The following is a 12,801-nucleotide window of genomic DNA, read 5'->3' as shown; positions in this document are numbered from 1 at the left end:
TTGATCAATCCCCCCCACACACACACCGCCCAGGCACAAGCTGCAAGGAAGCTGTATCAAACTGCCTCTTGAGTTGCTTGGTTGTGTTGCTAGTTGTGGAAGGTCCCAAGGGAGAACTGGGGTGCTGATGTAGAGGTGTCAGGGCGGGGAACACTTGGAGGAGGACTCCCAGCAGCTATTCTTTATCAACCGGGACAGAATATTTTCAATATCTGAACAGTGAACATGATCCTATCAGAGGATGTTGGCTGTGTGCCAGCTTTGCCTTGGGGTGGCACCCATCTGCCTCCCCATCTTTAATTGTTTCCAATAGAACTTGAACTATTGTAAGAAAAAATAGAGAAAAAGTCTAAGCTGCAGCTGTAAGGACTGGAGCTAGACATGGGAAGGACTTTCCTTACAGTTGAGAGTCACTAAAAGGAAGCTAGGAGGAAGCAAGACTCCTCTGGTCTCTGGAGAGAGATCTGTTTGGCCTGGGTCTTGGGTTGTGTGTTGGAGGTCGAGGGATGATGGAGTGACTTCTGGGGGTACTTACTGGCCTGAGAAAGAGCTGCTGTGGGTGCTGGGGGATAAACCTGATATCCTACACACATGTGCTGGCCTGTCCAGAGAAACACAGCTGCCATGTGTTTGGGGTGCCCTGCCTGAAAGAAAGGAGGACAAAGGGCACCCAGGGCCCCCTTTAACAGAGGTGAATACTGTCCCTGCTGGGCACCCCCATGCACACCTAACTCCCCTCACACACTGACAACAAACCTGGCCAAGAAAGAGGCCATTGTCCTAGGACATCTGAGGCTGCTGGGGGAGGGGAGAAGGCTACAGGTGAAAGGACACATCAAAGCAGCAACTGCCCCTCCTCCCCAAAATAGCTCCCCTACCTCTCTCCCAGAACCCAGGCTTTCCTGAAGTAAAAGCAATGCCCTAAATGCCCACCTGCCTAAACAATTGGGACACTAGACATTTGATCCTTATCTTCAGCTGCCATCCACCTTGCTATGACTCAGTTTCCCTGTCCCTAAGAGAGTCAAGGGGACAGAAGGAAGGAGATTAGACTTGTATAAAGTTTAGAGGTCACCTTGGAGTGGGCTACCAGGTTGGAATTTATCATATGCATAGGAGAAACGCAGGCCTGGCGGGACTCCTGGGCTCAAAAGGAGGGCTGGGAGGCGCTGGAAGCCATGTGTGCCCCCGCTGGCTGGGAGCAAGGTGGGGGCGGGGTGTGGGCAGAAACCACACCGGGCTCAAGTTTCCTCTCTTGGCCAGAAGGGGCAGGAGGAGAGGAGGGCCACGGGGAAAGGGGAGGGTTGGAGGAAGGACAGAGAACTCAGGCCGAGGTCTTCGGAGAGGAGGCTGGTGCGCCACCCGGCGCTCCCCGTGCTCAGGCCGAGCCTCCACACTCAGCGCTCAGTAATGGCCCGGGGGCGGGGCGCAGCCCTCCCCCGTTTTCAGAGGTAGCAGGGATCCTCACCCAGGAGGTGTCAGCGCAGGCCCAGCCTCCCCAGAGACAGCACCGGGAGCCACATCTCTCTCCTCACCCAGCTCGGACCCTGCCACAGGTGCCTGAGGGGCGGGGTGGGTGGGCGATTCCAGTGGGATCCAAGCGGCAAGCTGGGGAGGTGGAGGTGGCAGACGAGAAAATCACCAACTTTCTGCACATCCCTAGGAGATCTCGGGCCCTCCCAGGCTGCCCCTGGTTTAGGAATCTGACATCTTTGGGAATTCATCTGGGAGAAGACCTAGATGACTTATTGAGCACTCTGAGATTCTTGGGGTGAGAGGCCGTAGATGGGGACCAGACAGTGGTCCTCTGAGGCACCTTTGAGGGGCCGGGGGTGACCCTGAGTAACCCTTCAGCAGGGGACTGCCCCCAGGGAGCCGATAGACTCTTAAGTGTATGGTACCAGCCTTTCCCCTACTCTATTCCATCTTGCTGCCCTGTCTGGCCAGCTGGGAGGATTTGGGGGAAGGTGAGGAACTGGAGACACTGGATGCCTGGATGGGTGGGGAGCACGGCAGAAGGATGGGGTGGTGGGTGCAGGGCTGTTGAGCTCTTGCCTCCTTTGCCCCTTGTCATCTCCGGGCCTGGGCAGTCGAGCTCAGCTAGAACTGGCTGGGAGAGGAGGGCGTCCTACCCCAGTGCAGTTCCTTCAGACCAGAAATCTTAGCAGCTTGGGAAGTAGGAGGCTGGGTAGCAGTGGAAGAGAAGAGGAAGGTAACAGATCTGCTGGGGCTGGGATTCTCTAGTCATTGGCCCTCAGATGACTGGAGTTTGGTTTCTAGGGACCGAATGGGGATAACATAAACGTGTCCCTTTCTCCCTTGTTCCCATACACCTGTTTGAGTCACGTATACCCTCAGGAGACTAAATCTCACTCTGATTAACTCTCTCTCTCTCTCTTCCCTTTTCCTCCGTTCTCTTTCTCTATTTCACCTCTATGTGTCTCTCCCTCTTTTGGGGTTGGTCCTAATATTTCTGAATAGCCTGCTCACCTGCCACTCCACACCCCAGGCTTCGTGGATCCCTCCCCATCCCTTCCCTGCTTCTACTGATAGCTGGACAGGTGGGGTGGTCTAATCAACCTCAGAACAGGATCCCAGAGGCAAGCACCCTCTCTCTTTCTCCCCGTCAAGGCATCCCTCCACAAAGGGTCCTCATTTTGAATCTTTAAATATAAAGCTCTATATCATTCTGTGAGTACTCAGAGACTGTGATAAGAGCTTTCTGGGTAGGACCATCAGGATCAGAGTCAGGAGGACGGATTATAGTCCCTGGAGATGGCTCCAGTCCTACCTGATACATGTTGGTAGGGAGGAAGATGGCTGTGTGACCCCAAAGTGCAGGTTAAACTGGAAAGTGGGAACTGTATGTTGTAAGGCAAAAGGGACACAGGGAGGCCCACTCTACTTTCCCAGGATCTGTTGTTTCTGCATCTTCTGTGATGTTCTGTTTGACTCAATTCTGACTACACCCTCCTATACCGCTAGTGGCCAGCGCCAGGCCCCCAGGCCCATCCTGGAAAGGTAGGCTCCTAAGACCCAGAGGGGCCTATGCCTGGTAGATAGACCACCAACAACCACTGAGTATCTAGGGAAAAACATACTACTCCTCTTTGGCCTGGTGCAAACTTGCCCCTGCACCAGAGAGGTGGTTGGAGCTGATCCAGAGATTCTCATCAACTCCCTCTTCTCTGGCCTCCTGCCTCCCGCAGGGACCCTTCTGGATTCTCATTTCCCTGTCCCAAAGGTGCATGAGAAGGGGCTGATATCTAGTCTCAGAGGCCAGGGCAGCTTAGAACCCAGCTTTGCCTGGGTCTGAAGCTAGGAGAAGTCTGGAGGTCATTTGCCAGGCTCTTTTCTGGCTTTGTGTTCTTTCCTGTAAATACATATGGTTGGACTAGTTTAGCGTTTTTCAAGGTGGGGTGGGTCTCTGGCATCAGAAACACTAGGGCGCTTGTTAAAATGCTGCTTGCTGGGTACCTGCACCTATGAATTCAATTCAGTAGGTCTGGGGGTGCCTGGGTGGCTCAGTCGTTAAGCGTCTGCCTTCGGCTCAGGTCATGATCCCAGGGTCCTGGGATCGAGCCCCGCATCGGGCTCCCTGCTTGGCAGGAAGCCTGCTTCTCCCTCTCCCACTCCCCCGCTTGTGTTCCTGCTCTCGCTAACTCTCTCTCTGTCAAATAAGTAAACAAAATCTTTAAAAAAAAAAAGAAAAGAAAATTCAGTAGGTCTGGGACGACTCGCAGGAGCCCATGTTTTTACAAGTACAACAGGTGACTGCGGTGCACAATCAAGTTGGTGACTGCCTCTCGCAGTCCTGTCTCCATTTAGTGGAAGAGACTGAATGGGGAAGTGATTTGCCCGAAGTCTCGCATTTGGAAGGCCAGAGAACCTGGTCTCCTGCCTGCCTCCTAGGGCGGGATCGTTGTACTGCACCTAAGAGTCAGATCCAGGAAGATGCAAGGAGGGACAAAGTTGGGGGGGGGTGCGGTGTGGTGTGAAGGACTATGAGGCAAGAGTCATTGTCCCTGCCCCCTAACCCCCTTCTCCATTCACTTTGCCTTTGGGCAATTTCCTCCAGAACCTGGGTGGGGGAGGGTGGGGTTCCGGTGTTGAAATGGCATCCTGGACAGACATAAACACCCCACCCACTTTGCCCACTGGCCAAGCGCCTGTGCCTACACCAGCTCCCAGCCCTGGGGATGGCAGTATAACAAAGGGTGGGGGGGCAAGGGCTAAGGGAGATCCTCCTTCCAATGGATAATTTGGAGTTCTTACTAATTTTGGGTTAAGTCAAAGAGTAGATTTCATATTGGATAGCTGTGACAGGCCATCCTTGTGGTGATCTAAGGTCATGCAATATGAGGTCATCCCATCCTATCCTCTGTCCTTTTATAAGTTTCTCCCACCCCCAGCCTGCCTGCCTTTACTTATGTGGTAGGGGTGGGGTGCTGTGTCTGGCCCTAAGATATTGGGAAGCCCCTGTGAAATCTGCTTGGCATCTCTTGTTAAAGGCTGGGTGAACAGGTGCAGGGAGATGGGTGTCAGGGGATAGGGAGGCAGGATGAGGAGAGGGGCAGATAGAGAGAAGATGAAGGCGGCGGGGTGGGGGAGGGTTTGCTGAGAACAGTAAGCTGCCCGAGGAGAAAGCGACCTCTGAGTTCAACTTATCCAACTCCTTGGTTTTATAAATGAGGAAACAGAAGCTCAGAGCAGCGGTGATGGCTTGCCCAACCTCACACTGCTGCTCTGTGGCTGACTGGCAGCTAGAGCTCAGATCAAAAAAAGGTGGGGGGGGAGGGGCTGAAGGGGACTGTGTTTTTAAGGCTCTAAAGAGATATTCCCTCAGAAGTAAAGAGACAGATACCACAGAAAGAACTGACTGAGGTAAACCACCACTAGAGGCTCAGAGTATGGAGACACAAGAGTGGGCTGGCAAGGTGTCTGAGAGGCCAGTAAAGGCTCGCAGGGTCAACTAGTATATCTTCCAGACCTGCGCCTGCCATCGATCAGGTTGGGTCCCAATTTCTGAATGGACCTTATAGGATCTTTGTGAAAATCAATCTCAAACTAATGCTTGTAAAACATCAGCACAGTTCTTGACAGTGCTTAATAAGTCTTTGCTATGATTGTTATATTACCTTAGGAACCCTGGAAGCCTGGCTGTGTGGGTTGGGGTATGGCCGAGATGACCCTACAGGGACATAGGACAGAGGTCCAGTGTCTCCAGAGACCATTCCTCCTCTGCTGCCTCCAGCTGATAAACCTCTTATCAGGCCCAAGCAGGGGAGCCCAGAGTCAGGATAGGAGGAGAAGGCAGAGCTGCTATCAGCCACCAGGCCTGGGCCATATCTCAGAGAAGGGGAGGGGCTGTCTGCTTTGCTCTTCCCACAACATGCTCCTTGGGGTTCCCCAAGCACTCATTCTCAACCTTGGAAGATGAGACAGAGGAGGAAAACTGAGGACAGAGGAGGAAAGCTGGAGTGATCCCTGATGTTGCCCCAGAAAATGGGGAAAAACCCCCCCAGAAGATGTGACTTCTGCCCTGGCCAGTGATACAGTTTGGGGGAGTAAGAAGAAGGGGAAAGGGAAGGCATCTCGTCTGAAAAAGAAGGTAAGGACCCACTGTGCTCCCAAAGGACCTGACCACAGCCATAGCAGGTGAGGTGGAGATCACACTGCAGAGAAAGCCTTTGCAGCTTAAGGAGTCGGTTGATGAGGACAGCATAATTCGGGGGATGAGGCCTCTCCTTCTCTCAGGTGAGGCTGCAGGGAGCTCTCCATGGAGGCAGGACAAAGTTGCTGGCCCCTAGCAGGAGGAGCCTTAACCTGTATCTCCTGGTTTTATTATTATTATTATTACTATTATTATTTTTAACCTGTTTCTCCTTTGACACAGGTTTCTGGGGCCTTTTGTGCTTTGGGGATCCTGGACCAGGCCCTGGCCCAGTAGGATGCCCCCGTGTCCTCCCCAGCAGAGCAGGGACAGGGTGACACAGTTGCCCACTCCGGAGCTGGGCGAGATGGAGCTGACTTGGCAAGAAATTATGTCCATCACTGAGCTGCAGGTGAGCAGATTTGGGGGGACCTGGGGGAAAGAGCAGAAAAGCAGGGAGTCTGGCTGGGACTGGGGCAGGGGGCTGGAGCAAGCAGGGAATGTTCCAGGCACTGGAAAAGGAAGGGCTGGAGTAGGAGGGAGATCTGGATGGAAGACCAGAATATCAAGGGGAAAAGGGTGTGGAAGAGCAGGGGAAAGTAGTGGTGGGGAAGGAAGGATCTGATTGGGGGTGTAAGCTCTCTCAGCAGCCACTCTGCTCACATCTCTCTATCCCACCTCCTGCCCCGCCTTCCTTTTCTCACCTTCTTTCCTTCGGAACTCCCTCTCTTCCAATCCTGCCCATCTTCTTCCCTCATTTCCTCCCCTGTCCTCAGATGCTGGGCCCCTTTCCCTCAGGTAGCAGAGCAGTAGTTCAGGGGCCTGGAGAAGGCGGGGTGGGGGGGTCAGACTATGACGGGGTCCTCGCCTCCTACTAGTTGGACAAAGGGGTGTCTGTTGGCCTAACAATGATGCCTTTGTCCCCATCTGGGCTGGAGCACGGTGGCTCCTCCATGTGAGTTGGGGGCCCTGTTTCCAGCATGTTCTCTCCTCCTCTCCGCACCTGGGCAGGGACAGAGGGACTGAAGAGGAGAGGGTAGAGTTTATGCTGGCTCCCCAAGGTGCCTCAGCCCCCAGACCTGGCTCTGCGCCGCCCCCCGCCCCTTCTCTTCCCTGCCACAATGCCCGGGGCCATCATGATCTGCCCTAAGCCCTCCTCCTGCTCAGCAGCTCCCTCTGCTGTGCACGCAGGGCATGGCCAGGGTCTGAACTTGACCCTTTTGACCCTAGATAACCACAGCAGGAAAGGGTTGGGGGGGAGGGCGGTCATCATAGATAACAACTTCTTGTCTTCCTGAAGGAAATAAAGGAAGAAGTGCCATTTCAACCCAGTAAGAACTTCTCCTGAAGAGGAGGAGATTCCATATTGTTGCAGCGTTAGATAGTCCTTTCCGAAGTCTGACCTCAGTGACTTCCATTCCTGTTTAAGCTGCTTTCTGCTTGAAATAGCTGCACTGCACTCTTACAGGAAGCTTTGAATGATTTTTAGCACTTTTCTGTTCCCCTGTTATCTTACTGTGTCTTTCAGAAGGACCCAGCTTGGTCCTGCAAGAGAGCTGGTTTCTCTTCAGCCTGTCTCCAAAACCTCTTTGTGTCTTTCCTTGCAGGGCCTAAATGCTCCAAGTGAGCCATCGTTTGAGCCCCCAGCCCCAGCCCCATACCCTGGGCCCCCGCCACCCCCAACTTACTGCCCCTGCTCAATCCACCCAGATGCTGGCTTCCCCCTTCCTCCACCACCTTATGAGCTTCCAGCACCCACATCTCATGTCCCAGACCCTTCATACTCCTATGGCAACATGGCCATACCAGTCTCCAAGGCACTGACCCTCTCGGGCCTGCTCAGTGAGCCCCTCCCAGATCCCTTGGCTCTCCTGGACATTGGGCTGCCAGCGGGGCCCCCCAAGCCCCAAGAAGACCCAGAATCTGACTCAGGATTATCCCTCAACTATAGTGACGCTGAATCTCTTGAGCTGGAGGGGACAGAGGTTGGTCGGCGGCGCAGCGAGTATGTAGAGATGTACCCAGTGGAGTACCCCTATTCACTTATGCCCAACTCCTTGGCCCACCCCAACTATGCCTTGCCACCTGCAGAGACCCCCTTAGAACCCTCCTCAGGCCCTGTGCGGGCCAAGTCCACTGCACGGGGGGAGGCGGGAAGTCGGGATGAGCGTCGGGCCCTGGCCATGAAGATTCCCTTCCCGACGGACAAGATTGTCAACTTGCCGGTAGATGACTTTAATGAGCTGTTGGCACGGTACCCACTGACGGAGAGCCAGCTGGCATTAGTCCGGGACATCCGACGGCGGGGCAAGAACAAGGTGGCCGCCCAGAACTGTCGCAAGAGAAAGTTGGAGACCATTGTGCAGTTGGAGCGGGAACTGGAGCGGCTGGGCAGTGAGCGGGAACGGCTTCTCCGGGCCAGAGGGGAGGCTGACCGGACCCTGGAGGTCATGCGCCAACAGCTGACAGAGCTGTACTGTGACATTTTCCAGCACCTGCGGGATGAAGCAGGCAACAGCTATTCCCCTGAAGAGTATGCTCTGCAACAGGCTGCTGATGGGGCCATCTTCCTGGTGCCCCGGGGTACCAAGATGGAGGCCACAGACTAAGCTGGCCCGGAGGGGTGGGACTGGTGATGGAGATTTCCTTTATTCCCTTCTGATAAAGGTACTCCCCAGAAGAAGCTGGGTTCTCTAGACCAGAAGGGGACAATGGGAAACCTGGCATTTGGAGGGTCCAAGGTGTATTCAGTAAGGCTTGCCTTGAGACAAGTGTATGAGGGGAGGGCTGGAATCTCTTTTCTGTGATTCAGCTTCCTAGGTCTCCAACCTCCACCTCGTTTGAGCTTTGGTATATAAAGCGCTCTACACAGCCTTCCACTGTGTCTTCCTTCTCAAGAGAGGGTGATGAAGCCGAGTACTGAGTTCAGTGCTTGTTAGTGGTGGGGAAGGAATCCTGCCAAGCTCATTTCTTTCTCCTGCAGCTCTGTATGACAGAGGTATGCAAAAAATTTGGGCTTGAGCAGTGTGATCTATCACCTTCATCTCCTTTTTCAGAGCCAGAGGTCATGGATGACCTGAGGAATCCCACCCTCCCGGGGGGCCCACTATTTATAGAGTGGGGATTGCTGCCAACGCTGGCTACACCCTCTGTGCAAGGTCCCTGAGGTTCAGACCTCTCCTGTCTGTGGAGCACAGAAAAGTCTAGAATGCCCATAGGTCTTTTTTCTGTTCTCTCCATCCTGCCTACTTCTATTGGATTTCCTCATCCTGATGTGCCAGAGCTCTCAAAGTCTGAGATGCTCTTGATTTGAGAGAATTTGATTGGACAGCATAGTTTCAAGGGACTTCATACCCAAGTCTGGGTAAATCCTGCTCCCCGAGGAGTAGGTTATGCCTTTTGGGAACTTTTGTCTCCTTGGTTACATTAGACACACTATCCAATCGTTTTGGGGCCTCCCTTTTCTAGATCCTCAAAGATCTAGGGTCTTTTTTTTCCTTAAGTAGAACACGATTTAAGTTCTAGAATCCTTTATCACATCAAACTCCAATCAAACTTCTCTCACATTACACCATCTCCTTGAATGGAGTTGGGTGGTTCCTATCTTTCCAGTCACTGGATTACACAAATTACCTCTTTGGGGTATTTTACTTCTATTTATACTTCTACTCAACTTTAGTAGCTCCATTCCAACAAGGAAAACGTACTCCTACTTTCAAGTTCTGATAAGACACTCAGTTGTGAGACATGAAAAGCGGACAATGATCAAAGGTGTAGTCTTCATGCTTACAGATTCTCAGAAACGTGGTCTCTAAGCTAGGTTGGGGAATGAAAGCAATTTAAGGCTTCTGATTCCTAATAGATCTGAAAACAGTTCAGACAACTTGTGAACTTTCTCAAAAAATTGAAAATGCAGGATCAAGTTGTAAAGGGCAGTGCCCGGGATTAGCTGTTCAGCAACTTGATTAGTTCACCTAAAAGACATCAGGCAGTTTTTTTTCACTTTTAAGCAAGCTCCCAAAAGTGGTAATTCAGAGGCAAATTTAGACATTTATCCAACACTTGAGCACCTAAGTTCTAGTATTGTCCTAGGCACTGGAGATAAAGATGGGGAGAAATGCCCCCCTCTCCTGAAGTCAGATCTATTGTAGTACATTACTTGGTGTGTACCTAACTAAAGCGAAAGGTGGAACAGCTTTGGAGCATGATTTGGATTGTTTCAGATTCAAAAACTTTAAACAGGTCATCTTCATCTAAAAAGTTAGCTTAACTAGCAACCTTCTATTTGTAAAGCATGTTGTGAAGTACACAGAATGATAGAAGCAGAACGTCATTTTCTTCAATAGCTGTATTTAGTACCCGGTGGCCTGTGTTGTCCTGTCCTTCTAAACCAGGATTGAGAGAAACCTGTTCTAGTAACTCCAAGCCACAAATGAGATTCTTAAAATCATAGCAATAAAGACTGACCCATACATTTACACCTCTCTACCCCTTTTACTAGTTTGAAAATCAAGGCCGGATCTTTTCTCGAAGGCGGTAAAGTTTAAGCATTTGCTAGGGGGTTAATTATTGCTCCCAAATTTTTGCGTCACTTTTGAAAAACTTGATCTTCCCCTCCATATTCATCTTAACCTGGTTCCAGATTTTTTGGAAGCCAGAAATAGCTGGCAATAAATACTTGCAGAACAATTATAAACAGCTTTAAAGTGATGGGCCAAGATTTAATCCTACAGCAAGAGCCAGTTTGATTTCACTAGACCATGCTGCTGATGGGATAACTTTTACATATTAATACATGGTATTACCACTTGTACTCCAAAAAGCTAAATATCATTCATTTTTTAGTTTGGGGAAGGGTGGGATGGAAAGAACCACTTCCAACAACCTAATCTTAACATGTTAAATGTCCCACCTTTCTTAACATACCTGAAGTCTAACTTGTTCCTTTAGAAGGATCCAAGGAAGCATGAATAAGGAATGAAAAGGGACAGACTTTCAACTCTGCTAAAAAATTCCGACCTACCGTTATCATGAAGGGAAAAAAAACCACACCAGAACCAAGTTAAAAGCATTTTATTTAAAAAAGTCCATTCATAAAACTGAATAATTTAAGCTGCATAGCAGCTAACAACTGCATGGCAGTGAAAATGAGGTGCAGTGGCTCGGATAAAGGTTGTCCTCATTAAGGATGTTGCTGCAAGAAAGAAAAAAAAAAGTTAGGAAGTGTTTTACATATGCACTTCAAAGATCCTACAATTATACTCATTCTGTTTACTGGGAACCCAGTTACTTTAAGACATTTTGCTGGCTAAGGTAGACTATCTCATTTTTTTTGGTTCTCAGGCACAGCTTGCCATTCTTTACTTGGGCAATACCAAGCACTCTTGCTGATCATGAAGTTCGTAAATAGCTTACCTTTTAGCCATAAATTTGGACAGATGAATTTCTGATTTTTTTGTTTTTGTTTTTTTTTTTTTTTTTTAAAGAGAGTTGATTAGCCTGGAGTAGCAGACTCCTCCCTAGAAAAGTAAACAACCTTTAGAACTAGCTTTTCTGAGACCAAGTCCCAGCTCAGGGTAAATCCCCCACCCCCCCAAACTAATGATCCACCCTTCCCTCCCACCATGTTTTGGGGAAGATTCTAATGCATTACTTTGAGCCATTGTTTTAAGGAAATGGGTTAAAGGAAGGTAGCAAATAAAATTAAAGGGCAAAAATATATTGTCACAGAATTAGTGTTCACTTCATTTGGGAGCCAAGTCTAGGGTGTCAATTTAAAACAATTGATCTCCAGAAAAACCAAGTTCAGCTTAACTGGACTAGTTTTGGCTCAATATATTAAGGATAATGTAACAGAAAATTGGATTTTAGGTAACACTATATGGATGTAAGTAAAATCTGTTCTTACCTACCAGCATAGCAATAAAACCTTTCCTCCTGGTTCTGACTGCTAGTCCTAAGAGTCAGGTGTGCCTTACTCTTGTCTGCCTCCTTTCTTGCGATGGTCACTGAAACTTCACTCCCTCCTAGCTTTCATGGAGCGTGCCGTGGCCTGCCCCTGGCTTATCTGTACTCCACATACCACAAGTGTCTACTCTCAGCTGTAGAGTGTCTGAGCTCGGAGCCATTCGCGCTATACTTGCTAGCAGTTCCTAGTAGCTGAACATCTCTCCTGGATCTTTAAAGGCATTGTCACGAATCCTGAGGTATCTGCAAACTCCCTCAATAGTTAAGGTTCCACCTGCCATTGCAAACTCAGCCAATATCAAACTCATGGAACTATCAACCATGCTTTCCCACCCACCTCCCCCCCCACTCCCTGCCCACCCTCCTCCCCAAACTTCCAAGTAACACACCCATGGGATGGAATACACAGTCCTAGTGATAAACAATTTTCTATGCTAATCAAGTACAATGGCACTGAAATTGAGGGTACCAAAGGGAGGGCTCAAGAACCTATGTAACAAATAACAATGATTGGATATTAAGTAACTGTAAAAGGCTTTAGAGAAATCATTTTCTATACAATTAACATTTTAGGATGGTTGTGTGATGTACCATATTTAAAGGAAAACTGCAGTTAACATGAATATAATAAGGTTCCTCACCATCTCCGTAATTTTAATGTCCAAATAGGTTCAATAGTATGATTAATCTATAAACCTCTATTAAGGACCCACCCACCAGAACAAAGTAAAACTGCTGTTTTCCTTTAATGTAAGCCTGTTTTTGTATTAAAAATAAGATATTCTTACTGGTGCTGGTCAGTTTAAAAAGGTCTCCCAAACACTTCTAATCTGTGCACTTATGGGGTGGCATTAGCCAGCAGCTGGTTTCTATTCTCTGGCAGAGTTTTGAACTTGAATCGTGATAGAAGCATTCAACATTATGAGGGGTAGTGGGTAGGGAAGTCCAAAGCTCTGCCAGTCCCAAATCCATACAGTTGTCATTCCATTCAAGAGAATATTAAATCGTTTATTGATTACACATGATAATGGATGATACACAAGCTTTAATCCCATCTATAATTTTATCTGATACCATAATTCAATTTAGATATATTGCATAGGATGTGCCAACAATCATATTAATAACCAAATAAACTCCAGGACTTTGCTTGGGTGACCCTTTTAATGGTGAACTCCAGG

General features: G+C 49.4%; 2 protein-coding genes and 1 long non-coding RNA gene across 7 annotated transcripts in view; 2 read left to right on the top strand and 1 right to left on the bottom strand.

Annotated features, from left to right (window-relative positions):
- Nucleotides 1-11,129, top strand: part of ITGA5 (integrin subunit alpha 5) — a 108,252-nt gene extending 97,123 nt beyond the window's left edge. The window contains exon 27 of the mRNA XM_081821771.1: nt 9,769-11,129. Coding sequence (XP_081677897.1) covers nt 9,769-9,804 — 36 coding nt within the window. The 3' untranslated portion in view covers nt 9,805-11,129. The remainder of the gene's footprint in view (nt 1-9,768) is intronic.
- Nucleotides 1,290-8,524, top strand: NFE2 (nuclear factor, erythroid 2). 5 transcript variants are annotated; one of them, XM_081821786.1, is made up of 4 exons: nt 1,290-1,556; nt 2,482-5,757; nt 5,897-6,065; nt 7,261-8,524. In XM_081821786.1, exons 3-4 carry the CDS (start codon nt 5,952-5,954, stop codon nt 8,260-8,262), a joined length of 1,116 nt encoding a protein of 371 aa, XP_081677912.1. In that variant the 5' UTR covers nt 1,290-1,556; nt 2,482-5,757; nt 5,897-5,951; the 3' UTR covers nt 8,263-8,524. The 5 variants fall into 5 exon arrangements, with proteins under 5 accessions (XP_081677912.1, XP_006728770.1, XP_081677913.1 ...); XM_006728707.3 differs by lacking the exon at nt 2,482-5,757; XM_081821787.1 differs by lacking the exon at nt 1,290-1,556 and having other exon boundaries at nt 1,626-5,611.
- LOC145721804 (uncharacterized) lies at nt 10,711-12,795 on the bottom strand. The gene is made up of 2 exons (XR_014145717.1): nt 11,069-12,795; nt 10,711-10,847 (listed from the first exon to the last, which is right to left on the bottom strand). It is a non-coding gene; the product is annotated as an uncharacterized LOC145721804 (long non-coding RNA).
- Between the last annotated feature and the right edge of the window lie 6 nt (nt 12,796-12,801).

Source organism: Leptonychotes weddellii, chromosome 5 (assembly GCF_054177405.1).
Source record: "Leptonychotes weddellii isolate Sample4059 chromosome 5, ASM5417740v2, whole genome shotgun sequence".
NCBI classification, from domain to species: domain Eukaryota; kingdom Metazoa; phylum Chordata; class Mammalia; order Carnivora; family Phocidae; genus Leptonychotes; species Leptonychotes weddellii.
The sequence above is the reverse complement of the archived record's forward strand: the minus strand, read 5'-3'. Positions and strand labels throughout refer to the sequence as shown.

Coding starts and splice junctions, on each gene's coding strand:
- NFE2 (XM_006728707.3), top strand. CDS start 5,952: ATGCCCCCGTGTCCTCCCCAGCAGAGCAGGGACAGGGTGACACAGTTG. Junction 6,066..7,260: donor TGTCCATCACTGAGCTGCAG/GTGAGCAGATTT, acceptor CTTTCCTTGCAG/GGCCTAAATGCTCCAAGTGA.